This window comes from Microcebus murinus, chromosome 5 (assembly GCF_040939455.1).
Source record: "Microcebus murinus isolate Inina chromosome 5, M.murinus_Inina_mat1.0, whole genome shotgun sequence".
Taxonomy (NCBI): Eukaryota; Metazoa; Chordata; class Mammalia; order Primates; family Cheirogaleidae; genus Microcebus; species Microcebus murinus.
In genome coordinates this window covers 24674384-24697500 of record NC_134108.1, presented here as the reverse complement: position 1 = coordinate 24697500, position 23117 = coordinate 24674384, and the positions used below count along the sequence as shown (strand labels likewise).

The 23117-nt window shown below is 40.6% G+C and overlaps 1 protein-coding gene across 1 annotated transcript in view; it reads right to left on the bottom strand.

Annotated features, from left to right (window-relative positions):
• The window catches only part of NHSL1 (NHS like 1), a 133152-nt gene extending 110266 nt beyond the window's left edge, over positions 1-22886 (bottom strand). Inside the window, exon 1 of the mRNA XM_012748041.3 lies at positions 17759-22886. Coding sequence (XP_012603495.2) covers positions 17759-17960 — 202 coding nt within the window. The 5' untranslated portion in view covers positions 17961-22886. The remainder of the gene's footprint in view (positions 1-17758) is intronic.
• Between the last annotated feature and the right edge of the window lie 231 nt (positions 22887-23117).

Genomic DNA, 23117 nt, shown 5'->3' with positions numbered 1-23117 from the left:
TACACTGGCTAATTTCAGTTTTTTCCTGGTTAGTTTAAAACTACTCCCCCATTCTTGTGCCCCAGTCCGCCTCCTCTACAGGCAGGGAAACCTGGAACCCAGGGCTTTGTTCTGCACACTTCCTCCTCCTAACACCAGCTGAGCCTGTATCCTGTTTGATTTTTCTGCACCCTGGAACAAGGCCTGACCTACGTGGTCTCAAGGGCAACCGTCATCCTCTCTGCAGCCACTTTTCTCTTAGGAAATATCTGAACCCTGGGTTATTTCGTGCTGGACACAAACCACCTGTGGAACTATACGGCAACCAGGCAAATGCTTCTCTGAGGTTCTCTAATAGCGTCTGGCCTCAAGTAGAATCATTCACGTCACTGTATTTCCTCCTTGAATCATGGGAGTTCTGTTCTAATTGGCCATTTTAAAATATACTCTCCTGAGCCAATTCTTAGGGTTATTTCGATTTTCTTTCTCTGAATGGCTAAGTCTAGACTTCTTGACATCACAACCAAGAAAGTAGCCCTCATTTGGCTCTTCTCATCAATTTGTGTCCACCCTTATTCATGGCACCCTAGCTGTTCTCCTCACACCCAAAGGGCTTAATTTTTTTAAAAAAAGAACTTTTGGGTTCTTCTGGTTCCATCTTCCCAGGAAAGGTAATAATGAGTTTCTACGTTGACCTGGGCTCTTAGCTTAGATAATCAAACTCCAGCCTCTCCTGACTACCCGTAGATGTGGAGAGCTGCCTGGGCCCCTGTGCTGCCTGTCCCCTGGACTCCGGTCTATAACTCCACCCATTTCCTTGGGAGCACAGGGACACCTATTAAGCAAGAGCAGCAGAGAGGAGTCTTTACTATGGAAACTTGTGCCATTCACCCAGCCCTGATGTGGCTTCAAATTGCAATGCCCATGGCTGAGTTGTTTCTTCAAGCTAGAACACTCTTGGCAATCTTCATAGTCAATTGTCTTTTGTTTTTTTGTTTTTCTAAATTTGACCTCTTAAAATCCACCTTCATACCTACTGCATCTTTTCAAAAGAACTCCGATTACTCCATTCTTTCCCTTGGAGGAAAAAAAAAAAATCATGTTTCCACTTACGTAAAAAACATAAGATAAGGATAAATGCCAAACTCCCCATCTAGCAATAAAGGCCCGTCTGGACTTGGACTCAATTCTTTTTCCAGACTATTCTAGAGATGTCCTCTTAAGCGGCTCCCTCAGTAGGCTCTGTGCTGTGTTCCATGGGGCCTTGCATGGCCACGCCCTGCTTTTCACTTCTCTGAAGCTCCTTTAACCCAGCTCCTTCCCGAAGCAGAATCAATCTCAACTGTGTAAAATGTCCCCATGGCTCTTTAGTCTTGCAGCTGTCATGGGGTTACAATTCTGCCCACCTAAAATGAGAGTTTCCTAAAGCAGGGACTTGCTCATTTACATTTAACTTCCAGTTCTGTGCAGGGTACCTAAAACATGATAGGTGATCAATGTTTGTAGCATAAACATATAAAGCCAGAATTATTATTACTTCACTATTTCATTCAAAAGCAAAATAGTCAGTGGAAAGTATATAAAACCTAGAGGAGACACATAACCAACAACATATTGATTCCTACGAAAAGTCATAAAATATCTAATATGTTCACTAAAATTACATAAATGGACACAAATAGTATCCATTTATCTCTACACACAACTGTATTGAAGCTCAGTATTAAATGAAAGTAACTAATCATTAATGGTTAAACTTTATGGTAGAGTACTTATAAATCATCATTTCTTTAAAGGTTAATAGTCTAAAGAGTCTGATTTCCAAACACATTTACCATTCTCTGCCAAGGCAGTTTTATCACAGCAAACTTGGAAAGCAGTTTTTCCTACTCTCATTCTGCCTGAATTAAATATTTGAAGGATGATGGAAGTGGAAAAAGGAAAAAAAGAGAATTTTTCTGGAAGTATGTATTACAAGAACATTGATACACTATGTCCAGCTGGAGGGAGGATACCAAGAGATGTCATAATAATGACCCCAAATCCCCTTCATCAGTGAACTCACAATGAAATGTATTACCAGAGAGAAAAACAAAACCACTAGAGTATAAATTTTATTCACTTTAAGCTTGGCTATTGCCACTATGCCTAATATAAGTACATTATATTTTGGAGGGTCTAGGTTAAAGTATATAAAAATAGTCTCACAGGAAAGATACAGCATCATGTCCTTCCATGCTATATTTTTCATCAATGTGCTGCTGGACAGATTGATTCCCACAATATACAAACCAATGGGAACCTCCCTCCCCCACAAAAAAAAGTAATCTAAAATAAAGAGTCCATTTTTGTCATTTTTCTCCTAAGCATCTGAGTAATCTGAGGAAGTAAAAAAATATAATCAACCTGCAACTATAGGAACAGGTACAACACTTCTACCCATAAATCACCATCCCTACATCATTCTTTTGCTCCTGGGCTCAAGCGATCCTCCTGCCTCAGCCTCCTGAGTAGCTGGGACTACAAGTGCACAACACCACGCCCAGATAATATTTCCTATTTTTAGTAAAGACAGTCTCTCGCTCTTACGCAGGCTGATCTCCAATTCCTGAGCTCAAGTGATCCTCCCATCTTAGCCTCCCTGAGTGCTAGGATTACAGGTGTGAGCCACCTCACCCAGCCCTAAATCATTCTTAAGAGAAGTCAGTCTATAAATCAGAATTATTCAAGTTCATGTACCTGCAAACCAGAAGGACCACAAATTCTGCCACAATTTATGTGTTAATAAAACATAAGTCCATAACCAGGTAGAGTAGCTGGACCATAATTTCTTTTAATCATCAAACAAAAAGATAAAATCCCATTAGATGTACTAAGATATTAAAAGGAATATATCCCAAATTTAATGTCCAGACTCCTGATAATTTCTCCATAGATAATTGAATATATTACTCTAATATTTATATTACTTAAGACACATAAATTTAAAACATTTTGTTTTGAAGCCAACTAGATTTGAAAAACCTCAAAGCTCTGTAAAGAACTACAGAATTTCAACAAAAAAGGTAGTTTATTTCTAAAATCACCACCTTTGCCAACTTTTGACCCGCTTTAACCTTGGTGACAATACTTTAAAAGGAAGGAGCTAATCATTTCCCTTTCAACTGCCAAGTCTTCTGAGTAGTAAGGCAGTTTGAAACTTCAGGAATAGTGAGTTATTTCAGGACCCATAGGATTTACAAAGATAATGGCTTGAGGAAACCACAGCATTTAGGCTCTTTCAGTCTTTTTCCCTATCCTTAGGAGTTTAAAAATAAGCAAGAAAATGATTCTTCAAATTGGCAGACCAATTTCAGGGGTGGAGTCTTGCCACGGTGCATGATAATCACAGAGCTACAAGATTCACAGAGTACAGTGCATCCCACAAAAACAGCTCTCTTCTGACCCTCCTCTTTGATCATGCCCAACATAATCTGAGCCTTTTCCTTTCCTTTTTTATTTTTGTTCTCTCTCTCCCTCTCTCGCTCAATGTCAATAAACTTCTAATAGAAGTAACTTACAATTCTGCTGTAATGGCTAAGATTTACTTTGTGTTCCACTTTTATTTAATGCATCCCTGTAAATTCAGCTATTAACTATGATAAATCTATAGTCACTCAAGAGGAAAAAAGGTGCATGTCAACAATAGAATACTAAGTTTTAAAATGCATTTGTTGCTTCTGAGGCAGGGGCACTTCTGACAGCTCTATGAAGTTATTCAACCGTCTCTAGGGACTACAGTTCACACAAAAGACAGGCGGAAACCTGGGGCCCTTTGCATTGTTGGTATGTTTTTGTTTCTGTTTTTGTTTTCCTCTTTCATTCTTTGAAAACGGAATGAATTTTGCTCCCGAGTGGAATAAAAGTGGTACCAGAGACCCTGTTTTCAGGGCTGATATTCCTCCCCTTTTGCCTTTGCTATTGCTAGTAAGATGATTGTCTTCTCCACACAGCTTAGAAAACTTTCTGCACGACACAGAGTGAATAAAAAGCTTCAGAGCCTGCTCTGTAAGGTCAGCAAAGGAATCTGTCACTTGACCTTCACAGGGCAGTCAGGAATGTCAAAATTAAAGAAAGTCATAGAAAGCAACACACCATTTAAGAGGGAGAAAGGAATGTAAGGATGTAGCCTTAATGGCAGGCCCCTCTGCAGGTAATACAACCTTGAGCAAGCTAACTCACCTCTCTGGATCCTTCCTTTTTATTTGTCAAACGACAGATCAGACAGGGTTATCTATGAGGTTCCTTCCAGCCCTGACACGTTAGCCTTGCTGTTAAGGTAACTCTACTTGGATCCCCTCATGCCTTCAATTTAGAAACTACATATAAATATTTACTAAAATGCTCTCAAATGGCACTGACGGGAAAATATGCAGTCAATGCTCTAGTAAGATCTCTCTCTAAATAATTGTTAAAGTTGGTTTCTCCCATTAGTTTAACACAAAACAGGATTCGTTGAATTTTCATGTCATCAGAAAAGAAAGACATCTTTAAAATTGTCAATGTCTCTGAGATTTTACAACCAAAACATAGAGTACCACATTGGGTACCAAAAGCTTTTTTTCTTATTAGGAGTGAGCATCTTTAGTCATTCCTCAATGTTTGAAGAATGGGAGAAAGGCCAACGATGCTTTTTAAAATTGTTACTTTTCTCTGAGCTTCATTTCTTAAAACACAGAAAATTGTTTTTTTAAATCTCCGCTTTCAATTAATTTGAATTGCACTCAAACATTTTCGTATGTCTCCTCTGCATAAATCACTGAGCACCACTGTGGGCCTAGAATGCAACGGTGGATTATAGAGTTTCAACACAGACTACTCAAAGGTCACGTGAGTTCTGCATACTAGGACATTAGTGGTTTATTAAGAAATTCCCAGAAAAACAGAGACTCAGGTCAGCTTTTTCAGTAACATTTTACATAATTTCCATTTGTATTAATGATGATCAAATAGTATTTAAAGTATTTGGTCAAAAATGTTTAGTGGAGTAGAACTGGTTTTAAATAATAGAAATGTCTTATCTTCACCATTTATTGACTTTTTAAAAACAGAGAGTGTGAAGAAAGATATGAAATAGAAATTTTGGTGAGGCAATTTCAACAATATGAAAAATTGAGTCAATATATTTGGTGTATAAATATCAGAGGGAGAGAAGAGAGGGAGAGAGAATCAACATGTTATTAGAGAAAGTGGTTAATGGTAAAACCAAAGCTTAAAAGTTATACTTTCTTCCTAAATGAAATAATGCAGTAGATGGTTATCCTATTTGAAAACTTGGAGTGATTTTTACTGAAGTGTTTAAAATTTAATGTTTACAAAAAGAATGGGGATGCCCAAATACAGTCACAAGTCTATAACAGTAACATAAACATGTACTTGATTCAACCATACCAAAAAGAAAAGCCAACAGAAGATAAACATGTCAAAAAAAAAAAGCACATTTATATATTACAATAACATCTACTTACCGAGAGATCACTTTGCTGATCAAAATACTTAACCACTCAAAATATAGCAAAGAAGCAATTAGTCAAAATAGCCTCTGACCAGATAGCATCACTCATAGGACTGTGGGTCAGGATCTCATTAGGCTTCCAGTCAATACTGTGGCAATAAATTGGGCTGCCCAGACCCTCCACACAAGGTAACAAATTATAACACCAAACCATAGGGTGGTGAGGACGACAAGAGGCAGGCACAAGAACACTGGTGAAAAGAGAAAGCCTTATGGTAAAAGTAGAATACCATGTAGTCACTAGAAGTTAAAGGACACAGTAGTGGAGACCCACTTTGTGCCAACGCAGAGATCCTTGCAAACCTCAACAGCCACCAGGGCACCACCAGATTAGCACAAGCTTCAATGACTATTCTAAATGACACCAAGGCATCAAAATAAAATTAAACTGTACTCTGTAATTGAGCAGAGTTGTTGCACAGTGTCGCAGAAAGAGTGTGGGACTAAGTCACAAGCAGTGGATCCAAATCCAGTATATATCAATTATCTATATGGCTTCAGGCAAGCCACTTAATCTTTCAAAAACTGCTTTCTCACCGCAAAAAGGGGCAATGTCACCTGTCCTGCCCATCTCACAGGACTGTAATCATGGTGAAATAAGACCATATGTGAGTACTTGAGTACTGTGTAAACCGTGACCTATAAACAGGCTCTGTAATATAGAGTATATTTGAGAAAATTGTTCATAAAAAATATCTTGAACTGCTTTAGAATTCTGAAAGATGAATCATTAGGCTAGCTTCTGTTACAAGGAAATACAAATGAGTAAAAGGCATATTCCTCTAACATTACATATAAGCTAACATCTAGTCTATATGATCACAATTTAGAAAAGTATCTCTAACTAATCACTCATTTTGCACAGTGATAACTTTATGTTTCAAGGAAAACACTGCTTTTTTTTTCCAGTTCAGACACAGGACCTCCAATACAAACAGGCTAGAGTCCAACAATTCAAAAGTAATGTTAAATGGACTAAACTTCACAACTAATTTTCCCTTGTGGGGAATGGCCAGGAAGCACAATGACAGAGAAATGTAGAGAAACAAGGCAGACATTGGTCAGAGGCTGCTGTTCATGAGCTTTCCCTGGGCCGGCCAGCAGGGGCCAGGAAGCAGCCTGGGAGCACAGCAGCCCCTCCCCACCAACCCCACCCCCCACCACACACACACACACACACACACACACACACACACACGCACGCACGCACGCACGCACGCTGGGCTGCAGCAGGCAACAGGCTCTCATTGGAAATCTCTGAGCCCTGCTGCCAATTTTCAAGCACTGCCCCTTACATACTGCCTGTCCCAGAGGAGGGGTTCAGAGGGACACCCAGAAAAGGACTTAATGTGGTAGAGGAATGCTTAGGTGCTCAGAGTCATAAGTTGGTTTTTGGACCAGATGGTTTTCTGAGAGGCACCAGTAACCTGCAGTAAATCTCAAGGTACTCCTGGTGTGCCAGGCCTTTCTGCAACACCACGACAACAGCGGACTCGCCACAGAAACTCCAGCACAGCTTGCAATATCTAAATATTGGGGGAAAGCTATCTGGTACACAAGCATAATGAAACCCTACTGAATGAAGTGAATCTACTGAAAGCATTATTTTGCCAATCGAAGGCTGTGACCTAATGGAGAGTCATAAAATCAGGTTTGTAAGTCAGGAATGACATTTTTCTGCTTAATTTAGAATAGAATAAAACGGGAGAGAAAATAGAGTATCACATGTAGACATGCAGTAAAGGTAAGTAATTTCACAGAGCTGTTGTGTGTGTACGCACACGCACCAAGAATGGACTGAGAACGATTGCAAAATGTACTTATTACTCTGGACACCAGCAAAACTTTTAAGTCTCTGACTTATAAAACACACTGGAATTAAACTTTTTGAGCACTGAAAAACACAAAACATTCACACCATACCTCCTTGTAGAAGATTCTTTTCCCCATTTGAAACAAACATTTATTGTGGAGAAAATTAGCTCAACTTCCTCAGAAACTAGAGAAAAGTTTACTCATTGGATTTTTGTTCAGACCTTTATTAGCTGAAGTCGGAATATAACCTTCAAGATTTTTAAAGTCAGTGGTGTAACCTTTCCCTGGCTACAGTGACATACAAACATAGATCAACTGAATAAACCAACACATACTCCAGAGTATGGGAGGTAATCAAAGTCTGATGATCCCAAGGAATGTGGAAGGGGAGAAATCCAACCTCCTCAGCTCACAAAGCATCAATAGCACACAAATGAGACAAGGTGGCTCAAATTTGCTTATAAACGAAACAGAACTAAGATCCCTAGGACAGAACAACATTCAGGCACGTGTACGTAAAGACAAAGAACTGGACTTGGGAAGCTAGCAAGGAGAAAATTATTAAAAACATCCTTTTATAGTAGGAATAGAGTATGTTGATTAATTCAGCAATAAAACTGTTAATACTTTAAGGTAAAAATCAAAGTTCTTTTTCCAGGAAGTCAAAGCACTCTGTGTACTTTCTGTTGGTGAAAAAAATTATGTAAATAAATAACTACCAGGCAAGATGATCACAGCAACCAAACCAAGCACCAGCCACAACCACCCACCAAGGTAAATTCACAAACTGCCTTTTGTATGCTTTGTAAAAGAATCCCCAACCAATCAAGACTAAAGCAGTACACACCTGTGTTCAGGTAAGAATTCTGGTTTATCTGAAAATGTAATCCAGAAACACCAGATACCCAGTTTCTACTTCAGCTGAGGCGTTTCAAGTTACAAAGTGAAAGAGAACCTTAGAGGCAAGGGAACCGACAATCAAATACAATTGATTTAAAAAAGACACCAAACAAGTGTTACAGCTTATTGAAGTCCCAACTGCTTGTGGATTTTACTTACAAACGAGTTTTCCTTCCAGAAAGGTAAACATATATTGAACCCAAACCTGACAATAATTTACTTGTACCACTAAAATGATTTTAACCTGTGAATAAGTTAGCCTTTACCCTTCCTTGTTCCACACCTTTCCCCAAGGATGTACTGAAACTTTATTAAGCTGTATCTTTAAAACAAACAGACCTACAATACTGCAAGCACACAATCAGTCATGCTAGCAGCATTATCAGAAACCTGACTGAGTGTCCACAGACCATCATTTTACTGATTCAGGAATGAGACCAAAATGCTCTTAGCAAAGGTGAGCAGGATAGAGAAGGACAGACATTCACTATCTCTTCTTATCCCCTCTTCTCCTCTCCAGTGTATTGCCATCTTCTTCTAGGATCTTCCATTCACTACCACCCCCAACCCAGTCTTTTTTAAAAAGTTAAGAGGGCATGAAAATGGCAGGGTAGAGTCCCTCCTCATCCCACTGCTCTAACGAGTGCCTGCTTTAGGAAAGGCCCTGTAGGTCAGGTCGCTCCGGACAAGCTCACAATTCAAGCCATTTTCACACTGAATGGGGGAGAGACTAGCTCCTCAGTGTGGCTTTCTCAAAAAGTTACTTTATATCAAATCTACGAAGAAATAGGAGCTCTCAAAACATGAGAACCCACGATGTGCCACCCACAGGAGGCACACGCCCAAACATGCACCGGGACACTAGGATTGAGTCTGGCAAAGGGCAGTATTGGCAGAGGAAGCACCAGCTGGGAAACCCACTCACAAATCCTCCCTCCAAAACCTCCAAGTGGGGGGATGGTCTCAGACAACCACTTGGCTGGGCAAACACGCCATTTATCATACATGTTTAAATATCCAAAGTGTGATGCAGTCAGTGCAGTGATGGGTTTTGGCAAGAAGAACTAAGTGTTAGTTTAATAGCTATGACAACTAGTCATTCATCAAACATCAGCCATGAAATGACAGTAAACGCTCAGAGATGCTGAAATTTAATGGTATGGAGAAGAGGTGTGGTACGGGCTGCAGAGGGCTGGACCACAGACATCATTGCAACCAGCTTTAAGCTCCCCCCAGCCTTGTACCATGCACACTGAGTAGATAGACAGCATATATGTTGACTATACATAAATTTTCCAATCACATTTGTTAAGACAGTGGTCATCATAAACATCATCTCTAATTAGGAAGATTAGAACTATAAGGTGAGGACTACCCATATTTCATAAAGCTAGAAAAAGTCTAATTACACCTTTGAAAATCACAGATGCTGTTGCTACAGGAACAAGTGTTAAAACCTGTGATTTCCTTAATAAGGATAGCCTAACATAAAAATCTGTAGTTGCAGATTTTCCTCATGTGCCTGTATAATCACTTCAACCAGCACTTTGTTCTCAACTACAACAGCTTCTAGATGACCTGGTTCTTGTCCCTAATGTTCCAATCCATTCTGCACGCCATAACCAGAGAAGTTCTCCTTCAACATTGCTTTGACCATGTATTCATGCAAGGGATATTTTCTTACTACCTGCAAAATGCAAGACACTGGACAAGACACAAGCTAAACTTCAAAGAGCTTCAAACCCAGGAGAGGTATGGAGCACATACCCAAATATTCTCAAAGCAGAGTATTTGCCCTTAAACCAAAAGTGATCGAGTTTGTGACCCCAAAACACCCCAGGTATTTTCAATGCCATTTCTCCTTCTGAAGAATTATACTTGGTTCCCTGTCTCACCACATCTAAGTTTCTCTGCCCAGTTTTCAGTTCTAGTGATCTGATCTTTCTTTGCTTATCTAACAAACTATTATTTTTATTGGACACATAATGACAGCCAGACTACATTTATTAAGTGAGTTAATTCACGTAAAGTGTTAATAATAACAGTGTCTAGCCAATGGTAAGCACTCACTAAATATTAGCTATTGTTAATAATTATGGGTGGGTTGACTGAGTCAGATATAACTTTCAACTTAGTATTTTAATCATTTCAGGATTTGACATAAACACTGAGGTACAAATTCCTTGAAGGATTATGTAAAGGAAGCGATAGCTTCCACTGGAGTTGCCTAGTTAGTTATGCAAGTACTCCAAAGGCATTTATTTCTATACTAAAAATTCAACACATACTAGTTAGTATATTCTATACTAAGAGAAAGACATTTTTTGAACAATTAAAATAACTATAGATAGTGAAGAGATTGCCAACCCAATGGCCAGTATCATTAAATACAACCAGATCCAATTTGTAGGCTGACAGTATATCTATAAAAGAAACATTCACTTATTCAATAAATAAACTGTACTTGCTACTGATATACATGATGAATAGGCATTTACCCCATTTTACAGAAATGAAAACTAGAGCATAAAGAGATCATGTGATTTGGTCCAGGTCATACAATCAGCAAGTGACAGAGCAAAACACCCAGATGTCCGGATCGAGTGCTCTTCACACGACTCACTCATTCCTTCAACTACAATTTATTGAAACACCTATTATATGCCAGACAAAAATCTCTCCCATGCCAGAGGTTAAATTCTAGCTGGAGGAGATAGATAACAACAAAAATAAATACATAGATTGCAAAGTATATTAGATGGTGGCATGTGCTTTGGAGAAAAATAAAGGTGTGAGATAGCAGATCAGGATGAGGGGAAGATGTGATCATTTTAGATATGGTCACTAAGATGGCTTGTGAGCAAAGACCTGCAAGAGGTGAGAGAGGAACCAGGCGCACAGCGGGGACTCCAGGTAGAGGGGAAGGTCAAGTGTAAGAAGCCCAGTGTGCTGCAGGAGAGTGAGGCGGAGGTGTGGGGAGGCGATGGGCTGAGGGAGGCAGACCACAGAGGACCTCAGGGAACACCGTCAAGGCCTGGTTATTAAGCTGCCTGAGAAGGAAAGCCACTGAAGGGTTTCAAGCAGCGAAGTTACATGGCATGACTTACGTTTGGTCTTTAATACCGTCACCGAGGCTGCTGTGTTACAGTGAGCCTCACTGGGGTGGGGTGGGGGGCACGCAGAGGCGGAAGCAGGGAAACTGGTTAAGAAAAAACTGCAATAGCACCCAGCAGCCTCTCCTCATCAGGCCTGGCACCGTCAATTGCATACCACCGCTCTGTTCACTAATCGCAACTTTGCTACTTGGTCAAAACAGTCACGACCAAATGTTTTCACAAAATGTTTGATACATGCATAGCTTGAGTGGCTCAATGGCAAATAGCAGGCTGCCACCAAAAAAGGGTTGCCACAAACTGAACCCTCTCTTTTGCTACATTCAAAAAAGTTCAGAGTTTGGAGTACTGGTAGTAAGCACACAATGCTACCTAGAACCCATCATTCTTTCAGCCAAATTCAGAAAGCATTTGTTTGGCACATTAGCCTGTGCAAATAGCACTGTTAACAGAGTCCCAGATAGGTTATGCTCACTCATTCAGCAAGCATTTATTGAGCACTTAGCCTTGGGGATAAAAAATGATATATAAGACTAGGTCGCTGTCGTAAGAGAGTTCACAGTCTAGTTCAAGACACAGACAAGTAAACAAATAAGTATAATCCAGTGTATGATAAATGCAGTTACACAGGGATGATGAAGGTAGAGAAGTAACAGAGAAGGGTGTAATTAGTTCTGCCCTGAGGGGATCAGGGAAGAGATCACAGAGTCTTTTTAAGGTTAAGTAGGAAGTCACCAGACAGAGGGGACTGGAGCATCCTGGCACAAAGAATGGGAACGGGAGAGAATAGGAGATACAAATTTCTAGAGTTGTGATAGAATCTGTTTGCTATTTCTACAGGGCATGGGAGGAGGGAGATGGCGTAGGGTGTCAAGCCCTCTTAAATGATATGGGCTTCCTATCCGTAGGCAAGAGGGAGCCACAGAAGAGTAACCCAATTATATTTGTATTTTAGGAAATCATTCTAGTAACAGTGTAGATAGACTCAAGGATGGAGCAAAGGGGGACAAGAATGGAGATAGCAAGAGAGGACAAGAGACCACTCAGAAGTCCAAGTAAGAGCTGATGATTGCCTGCTCTATAAGGATGGACAGATGGGTGCAGATACAGATCTTTAGGATATAAAACTGATGAGAATGGCACTAACTAAAGTATTTGATAGGGTATATGGCAGCTTTTTTAAAACTCTAATTTGATAGAAAATATTATAGTCAAACCAAAAAAAAACCCTGAAATTACATGGAAATAAAACACATTCTCCAATAATTGTAATAGACTTGTAAAAATTAACCCTAATTAATATGCAGGGTCTTTTAATCTTATTTTTAAAATAACCATTTGTAAAGATCAATTTCAAAAAAAGTTCCCGCAACTCAGCAATTATATTTCAATGGAAAAGAACACAGGTTACTCACTTCCAAACCCAAACCCTGACAATAAGTTACTTTTATCACTCTATTTCTAGTAATCTAAATAAGTGTCTAATTCTCAAAACAAACCCACAAATTTTTAAAGTAATAAAAGAAGAATATTAGGTAAAATCATTTCAATAGAACTTCAACAATTTAATTACCAAATAAAGACATTTTTGCAATAAAACAAGGCAGTGAGATAATAGAGGTTCCCAAGTTCAAAAGACAAAAATAATCAAAGGTCAATAAAGGGCAGTCTCAATGGACCAGATAAAATATTAAGTGGCACTCGCTGTCTGTCTCTTTCACAGAATGTCAACTTCGGTAGGAAGTAATTGGGAAAACATTACATTCACTGGTCTCTTTTGTTAAGGCACCAGGATAAACACCATTTAGCTGTTTTTCTGATGTACGGAGAAACCCTGAGAATAAAGAAAACTTATCTAGCTCTACTCATAAATTCGGGATGCTACTTTGACAATATTTGCCAATATTTTTTAGGCTTCCTTGATGCCATAAAGAAGCGATTCTTAAGTCCCATAATTTTAATGATTTTATTATCAAAAATAAATCACAGCTATTTACATGGAAACAGGATCTTGACTCTTGACCCTTGCTGCTTTTAGACTTTCATGGCCATTTTTCTCCATTGTAATATCTGAGATACTGCTAACCTAATTATACACAAGGATCCTGCTCTCTGCAACTATGTTATTAGGGGGGGTAAATTGGGATGAAATTACTTTACATACAGCCAACTCCCACACTCCAGATTGATTATTTAGTGTGTGGATTATTCATTACCCTTGACACCTAGTAAGGCTATTCTCTGGCCATTTTTGTAGTGGCTGGGAAGGCAGGGCCCTGACATTCAAATGATTCAAGTCTGGCAATGTTACTAGTCCATAATGATAAAGTCCAGAAGGAAATGATGAAACATTGTTTTAAACAAGGCTTTGCATGTCAATGCCCGTCTCTATCTGAAGATCTGCCAATACCAGGATCATCAATCATGACTCTGTCCAGCTAAATGGAGAGCTGGGGCTACAACAAAACATGCTCTGCTCAATGAGAGGACACCCCATTGTTATTCCACCTCTTTTGGTTTGATTTGAGCCAGTTAGAAAAGGGAAGCACAGAATAAACACTACTAGTCATTAGTTTTCCTTAAGAACCTTCCACAGTAAGTGCTCCTAAAGAAGCATGTACTTGTTAAATCGTGTTTAATTAAATGGCAACAGCCATAAAACCATGCAAAACATGAAAATGTTCCAGATAAAGTATCTTTATCTGGACTTTCTCATCTAGGTCATTCCTTTTACACCTTTTCACAATTATCTTATATTTTCTCTTAACTCTCCTTTAGATTTCTTATCTGCTTCTCCATTTAAGCATGAACTCCCTGACTTCAGGGCCTGTGTGCTATCTTTCTTTGCATCCTGCACACAGTACTCAGTAATAATTCCTCCAGTAAATGCTCTCACAACGCCACATGGAAAGCTACCTATTGTCTCATCTTCAACTGCATTCCACTTTTTAACTATACAGAAGATACTGACTTATACCCTTGAATTTATGGACAATTAAGTCAAAGCATCATCTATTGTAGTGGGTCATATCACACTAGGAATATAAGAACTAATAATCGCTCTTACCCAATTCATTCTTATCTCCCTGAGTACAAATGTCAATAGAGAGAGTTTTGAAATTTGTCATGTGGTGTAACAGAAGAAAACATACAGGTACTTACTAGAGATTGCTTCTTACATATAAATATGTATCCCCTTTTTTGTTCTTTATTTTGAGATAGGGTCTTACTCTGTCACCCAGGCTGCAGTACACTGGCACAATCATAGTTCACTGTAGCCTTGAACTCCTGTATTCAACTGATCCTCCATCCTCAACCTCTGAGTAGCTAGGCCTATAGGCATACATCATCACGCCTCTATAATTACTTTTTTTAGAGATGGGTCTTGCTATGTTGCCCAGGCTTGTCTCTAACTCCTGGCCTCAAGCAATCATCCCATCTCAGCTTCCCAAAGCACTGGGATTACAGTCATGAGCCACCACACCCGGCCATAATATGTATCTTCTAATTGCTTTTTAAGCTCAGGAATAGTAGTCTAAGTAGAAAGATGCATATTAGTAGCTTCTAATCTTATAAAAAGACACTACCAAAGAAATCTCAAGCATTGTAATTTTATTTTTAGTTTCTTGACTATAAGGGACGATATTAAATCGTAAAACTATAGATTTGTTGTACTGATAGAAATCCATAGGAGTAATCACTTTAAAACTTTATTCTGATGTTCCTGATAAGCAATCCAACATAGAAATTCCCTATTAAAAGACCTTCTGTCTTAGAAAATGAATGTGTGTCTTTTACAATGTACTATCCACACTGATAATGGGAAGTCAGAGGGCTAATGGTGCAAAGCAAAGATACCAGGAGACAGTGGGCAGGGAACAGGCAAGCAGGTGGCCTTGCAGCAGCTGCTGGAGAGAGAGAAGGCCAGGAGGCTGGGGAATCACACTCCCGACAACCAGAGATCCCATGGGGGGACCGCTGATGTGAGGCCGGCTTGTTAAGCTAAAGTTGCCCTACCTCTCTCTGGCTTCCACGGCTTGATGGCAGTGTAGGGGGCAGGGAGGGGAGGGGGGAGAGTAGGATTTTAGAAATCTGTATAAATCAAACTGTTAATGTAAGGGAGGATGGTTAGGGAGTAAACTGAAAGGAAGGTGGATTAGGATGCACATGATCTGGGCAGACAGATATAAAAGGTGCTACACATTCCCACCACACCAATGTGTCTTCCAATGCATATTTATTCACAACCAAATCCTAACGTGGCCATTCTTAGTACTGACCGATAATCTCTGCCAGGGTTTCAGCTTATCTGATGCACTTAAGCAAGAACTTCAATCTGTATAGTTTTTCTTCCAGACTTTTCCTCTTTTGATCTGCTAGTGTAAACAAATGTCACTTCTGCATTTCTCCAAAGGAAAGAATTATATGGAATAAAGATCAACTGTTATAACATGCCCCGGAGACAATATGTCAAAGTTGGAAGCCAATTTTCTTTTGTAAGTCAAATGTGAACATAAAATATAACATTGAATTTTTTACCTATAGGAAGCTTTTTAAGGATTCCAACTCTGTATGTCAAAAATGATAATATTCTTCATGCCCAATTATTTCTAAAAACCACATAAACTTACACACTGTGTTGTGCCCCTATTTTATCTTCATGAGGCTACTGTATCCCCTATTACATTAAGGGATAAAGGGTACAATATTTGGTATTGTTATCTTAGCAAGTCCTTCCTTCACTTCACAAGAGTCACCCTGTCCTTTACAATGACTTTTTTTATTTTCCATAAGTCAAGTGTACAGTATTTGCTTTATTTCCCAACTAAAACTAATACATGCAAATTCAGTTGCTTTCTTTTAATGTTAATTTAGATGAGGTACCTACAATAGAAATACTAAAGCCACATGCTCACATGTACACAATCTTTAACAGAAACTTGACAGCAGTTGACTTAAAGTAAAACAAGTCCTAAAAAGCAACCTTCGACAAAGACTAAAGGAATCAAAACTACACCCTCTTGCAACCACAGTACTACTGTATCCACCCTTCAAACATTTCATTACAACCCAACCATTTACCAAAACCGCAGCTTATTCCTGATTTAGAAAAGTAAAGTTCACAGACTTACACTAAACTACACAACTCCAGCCAGAAAGCACAAATGTCTTTTCTAAGCCTGGCAGTTACACAGCACCTGAACTAAAAACCCACATTTTACAGCTTGGAATGAGTAGATCACTGTTGGCCACCTTCTTGACATAATAAACAACTCACATCTTCAAAAAATATTAACTAGTCCCTCTAGTGCCATAGCTTAGTAGACAAGAACAAATGGTTTAACACACATCATCCCTGAAGAAGGGTTGCATTTAATTCTCAGTCTGTGCAATATAATTACTGCACTCATAAGCACGTATTTAACTTAGTTGATTGTCTCACATTTCAGCAGTTTTGCTTCCCAAAAGAGGGGGAAGAACAGGTCTCTGAAAGAGTCCAGCGAGGTTTCTCTTGGCACAAGGAAGAATGTGATAAACAGGGAAAACACAATCACGCGGAATGTCTGGACTAGGTCCCTTTGTAATACTTAAATAGCGCTCCCCTACTGGGCTTTGCCACTGCACCGAATGGAGAAACCATTTTAAAGCTTAACAATTCAGTCTCTGCACACTCTAACAGGAAGAACTCAGCAATTCTAAATACAAAATAGGGGTGTGTTAAGAAATATTGAAATATTTCCCTCTCTCCCAGCAGGACTGGTATTTTTCTTCACCTTGTGGGAGGCAAAACATGCTAATCCTGAAAAAGGAGACCAACATTGGTCTGAAAAGAAACTTGATAGAAATCCAGTTACTCCTTTGGGCATAGATAACAAGGGTAAGCGCCTGGGTGTGTTCATTTTCCCCAACGTCACAGCCCAACACCTGTTTAATTCAAGTGTTCGTGTAATTCATCAATCTCCTTAGAAGAAAGATGCAAGAAGATTATCCGCGATTCCCAAAGTTGACTCTCAGCGTCAGTGTTCATGTTCTAACCCCATCCTTGCAAGAGCAGAAGATTCTCTCTCTGGTGGTGGTTTACCATTGAACTTTTCACAAGTCACATGGGCGTGTGGATCTGGAGAAGGAAGCGAGTGTGCTTGAGGACAAATAACAGCTATTGTATCCTCCTTAGAAGGATGCCATCTCAAGCTGCATCTCGCTGGAAGAGCATTTTTATTTTAGACACGTAAACAAATGAGTGACGCTGGACTCCAATACAAGAACAAACGAAAAAGGAATTCCTAGCGGGGGCAAAAACCACGAAGGGGAATCAGTGATATAGAAACAAACACTTCTACATAACAAACTTCTGAAAATGTTTGAATTTAAAAAAAAAAAAAAAAAACCGAGTCACCTTTTCTGGGCTGGGTTCTGTATATCCAGTTCTCATCGTCCGCTTCCACCTGCTGCCCGCAGACCGCGAGCTCTCCATCACTGCGAAACAGCCTCTTTGTCTGCCTGGACAAGGAGGAGAAATTTATCCAACTCACGGCGCGCGAGAGGGAGCCTGCCTGTGGCTTGAGCCTGAAGGAACCTGAAGAGCGTTCCTTTTTCATCTTCTTTCACATCAAAAATCGCCTAGAGACAAAGGACGGCCCCGCAAACACAAAGCTCCGTGTTTTAAATCGGTCCGGGTCCTTCCCGGGGGCCTGTCGCTTGCCACTCACTCACTCAGGCGCAGCATCGTGCAGAAAGATTGCTTCTGTGTCACCCAATTAAAAAGAAAAGGCAAATAAGGGGTTAAGAAAGAGGAGGAAAAAAAATAATGTTTTCCCCTAGGCACACCGTGGTACTCGGTTTCCAGATCAGCATCCGCGATATCCACAGCCACAACATCAAAATGAGTGAAAGCACAATCTCACAAATGAAGCGGGGCGTTCATCTCAGGCGCGCTCGTCAGGACTTTGGGAAGGACAGAACCCAGGCACTCTTGACTCTGGCGCGTCCCCAGCATCCCCAACTGTAATCCTGCTCCGCTCCCGGGCATCCTGGCCCCCAGCAAGGGCAGAGAGCTAGCCGGCTGTTGCAGAAGGAAGCAACTCCTCCCCCTGGAGGAAAACCCCGCCTGGCACCCGGTCTAAAGTTCACCCACACGGGTTGCTCGGGAGAAATCAGAGTCCAGCTCCCTCGCCCCGGCACAGCGCAGAATCACACACCGCCCACTCGCCTCCTCCCCGGCTGCGCCGCGCTCGCTGGGAGCCCAGGACTCCGCAAACAATAAACCAGGCGGCGTGGCTATGTGGCTATTGCTCCGATCACAGAGCGAGCGCTCCCGCGAAAGAGGATAGGCCTCCGCGACACCAAAGGCACCTCATTGGAGACAGAAAACTCCGCCCTCCACAGTCAATACTTCAGTGGCAGCTCAAACTTCTGAACTCCAGAAAAGCTGTGGATATGCAAAGTCTGGGCGGAATACAGACTTCTGGGGATAAAAAGAAAGAACTGGCTTGTTAATTATCAGACCATACTTCTGCAGGTGCGATTTGGAGAAGGGGTTTAACACAGGATATAGTTATATACATATCTAGCATTTCTAACTGGATGTAGGAATGCCATCATCTGAGGAAATATACTTCCAAAGAGAATAACATACACGCAGCTATCACTCCATTATGCACCTGCAATCGCCTCTCCTGCCTGTCACCAGCAGCCAGAGTGTGGGGCTAAGGACTCTCCTCTGCCCCCTCACGGGCAACTCCTGAGGGTCATCCCTCTCCAGCCTTCAGTGATCATCCCATCACGGAGAATCATCATCTCAGAGCTATGATAGTGGCAATTAGCTGTAGGCTCTAGCCCTAAGATTCCTCTGCAAACGATCTAGAGACACATCTTGCAATGTATCTGGGTGTAGCATTTCACCCAAGGCCAACATACTGTAATTCCAAGGCCCTTTGTAATGTTTAAAGTCGCTGCAACTTTCCATTGTACAGATTTCAGTCTACATTCCCTTCCCCAAAGTGTTATTTGGAATAAGGCGGATAAGTAGAGAACTAGGTCCATTACACTTTGCTTTACTCAGCATTCATCAAAGATATTAAAATAACAAATTGCACTCGCAAAGAAACTCCTATTAAAAATTATAAAAGTAGGAATTTGCATCATACCTCTCCAATTCACTGAGATTTTTTTTTAAAAAAGGGTCTCCAAGCTTACCAGGACTGGACCACCTGTAGAAGAAAATCAGAACATCTGGAAGTGCTTCTAGGATGGGCAATTCATACACCATGGAAATGACAACAGAGGACAGGTACTACTAAGGGTGAGGCTACAAAACAGCCCAGGTGGCACAGATATAGACTCAGTTTAAAAGCTAAATGTGCCCTTAAGAGATTGAGTAGTTTAAACCCTTCAATTTACAGATAGAAAAACTTGGGCCTAGAAGCAGCATGTCACACCCAAAGTCACACAGAGGAGTCAGTAACCGGGACCAGACTGTGTCAGACATCACTGGGATCAGAGCTTCACACTTACCAGGGATGCTTGCTACCTGCCAACTGCTCTGGGCCTGTTTCAGTTATTAATTGGAATGATCATTCTACTTTGACCTCTGTTATAAAGGCAAAAATGATATAATTATGCATAACACCAGTGGCTAACATCAAAGTTCAAACATCTGGTACATCCTTTTGAGTGAAAGACACTTTTTGAGAATCTCAAAATATAAAATGAGTAGAAGAACAAAAAAGAATACCTCGCCAGATAATCCATAAACACCCCAAATGCTGTTTACCATTTCAGAGGTTCATGGGATCCTCCCGACTCACATCTATGCACACTCAAAGCATCCACGGAGTCCAAACAATGAACTCAATTCTCTCCTCCCAGTTGTCTACATGCTATAGCTGTATTTTTTTAATTTTTTAATTTTTTTTTTTTTTTGAGACAGAGTCTCACTCTGTTCCTTGGGCTAGAGTGCCATGGCGTCAGCCTCGCTAACAGCAACCTCAAACTCCTGGGCTCAATCCTTCTGCCTCAGCCTCCAGAGTAGCTGGGACTACAGGCATGCGCCACCATTCCCGGCTAATTTTTTCTACATATTTTTAGTTGGCCAATTAATTTCTTTCTATTTTTAATAGAGACGGGGTCCCATTCTTGCTCAGGCTGATTTTGAACTTTTGACCTTGAGCAGTCCTCCTGCCTCAGCCTCCCAGTGCAGGTGTATTTTTAATTTAGAAATATCTAAGCTCTGTAATAAACCTTATGCTGTTCTTTATAAACCAGAAGTGCTGTTCAATGCTTTTTCTCAGCTCCGCTCCTTGGAGTGTGCACACATTATAACAGCATGGATCAACTGGAGTCATTAGTAACCAGCGAGCTTGCTTCTGGTACCCCATCTCTGCACACAGCAAAGAGCGAATGGGAGGGTCTAAAGGAATATTTTACTGCCAAGCAACCAAAAATGATAATTGGTCCATTCAGGAACTAGATTTGTGACTCTCCCTCAGAGTGTGTCCACGTATGCTGGATTTGCAGAAACTGTGTTGCCACAAACCCCAAGACCTAGGGATATGCTTACATGATAACCGATTTTCTGTCTACTACCTAGTCCATGTTTCTATTATATTGGGCCTTGATTATTAAATCTTCATTTATGTAAAAGAATGTCAAATAAATTAACTACTTTTACAACTGGAACAGAGTTCCTATTGGCTAAGAGAGAATGTAATGGTTTAAATCAACTTTGGGGGAAATATTTAGATTTTAACTATCCATGCTAGATATGTACTACAATTAGCCTAGAAAGTTCTAAATCGGCTTCTTACGAAGCTATTACACTCATTCAAATTGTATTTATTTAGCAAATGTGATGAAGCACACATTTTAATTACCGGGACTATCAACCCAACAGCCATGCAACTCCTCCCAGCAGCAGGGCCATGGCTACTTTGTGCCACAAGGTTCATGTATGTTATTGCTAATCTCCACAATAACTCTGCCATGGAAAATCTCTACTTTTATAGCATAATCGTTTTTTTTTTTTCAGATAACTTCAGCTAGAATCCTCAAAGTAATAAAAACAACTTAATTTAACCATTTTTCCCCCATGAAAATCTACAACGGAACACACTCCGTAGATCCTGCGTACAGACGTGCTGAACAGATTTGATCCATGCTCACACTGTGCTGCGCTTCCCCACGCCCCTCTCACTGTCAGGCTGTCACACTGAAACTCCTGCTGTCACCACGTGTGCCAATAACTGCTCCCTGCCTACCACTTTGCCATGGCTGAGCTTCAGGCATTGGGAATCAGATAAACAAGATTGTTTAAATTACATGTTTAGTGGGAGTCAATGCAGGCTCGCAGAATAAATGCATAGCCTTCATAGAATGGCTTTGTCGCAGCTGCCTCCTGGGCCAGCATCCTTGTCCTTTACCACCGGGATTGTGAGTCCAAGGGTTGAAGAAGCTGGAGGAGCAACCCGTGGATAATGACTCTCGGGTGGATCCCTACCAGGCTTATGATTGATTGCCTCTTTTATATCAATTTCTCAGCACTTGAAGCTCACTAACCCATCATTACCAACTAAAAGACAAGAAATTACTCTGCATTATCTCAGAAATGATTTAAGTAATACATTAAGGAAAAGTTAACTATAAAAACTAGAAGCACCAGAACATATTACATGGGGAAGTTCTAGAGTCCTCTCCCATGGGAATTCCTAAATCAAATACCCATTAATTTGGAAAGATTTATGTCTCTACCAAGAGTCAAAGGGATAGATTGAATAAGTTTGGAAGGTCCTTGCCAAAACACGCAGTATTTCATGTTTCGATATATACCAGCATCTTTAAAAAGGATCTTAGGTCAAATGAGAGTTTTTGATTTAATAAAAATTGTTATACAGGACAGGAGATAGGATTAGACAAACCCCTGCCCACCCGATCAGGCATGTGATTGTTCTACTCGCCATCTGTGGAAAATGCCAGCCAAAGTAGGAGCTCATTTCAAGTACCGTCAGGTTTTTGGCCTCAAAGGCCATAAATGAGCACTGTGACTTTTAATTTCCATGTGTAGCTTGTCTGCCCTGTCAAACCTGAAAGGGAGATCAAGAGAGGCAGGACCCAGAAGTTAGAAATGCATGAGACAGTGCGGGCTGGCCAGAGTCACTGGGCTTGGCTTGTGTGGCAGGGAGTGGGGCACACACGGAAGGCATAGGGACAGAGACGATGGTGGGAAAAAACCACATACAGCAGTGAGCAGAACTGCTCTAAACTGCGTCCTGTTCTAAAGCAGGGAGCAGTGAAGTATGGCCCTCATCAGATTACCGCATGAATCACCCAGACAACCCACAGGGACCTTTAGCTTCTAGGACAGGGCACAGTGGGTTTTCCAACTGTCATCTGTGTGAATAATTTAAGAGTAGATTTAAATGGAAATCTTTCTATGAGGTAATTTGTACACACTAATAATGAAAGCTTATCTCAACATCAAAAGTGAATAGTTTGAGCCAGATATTTATAGCCAAAAAAAAAAAAACAAAAAACAAAACAATCCCCAAACCATATTCCTCCCAGGACCACAGCAAACAAGCACCCCCTGGAACACGAAATCCGCCCTCCCTTACCCACCCTCCAACCCCCAAGGAATTAAACAACTGGACTCAAGGAAGAAGTCATGGAAGACAAAACACAGTAATTACCTGTTCAGAACCAGTCCTACTTTCAGGTTCCCTCACCTACCACTGCTTCAGTATTTAAAAGAAAGAAAAGCA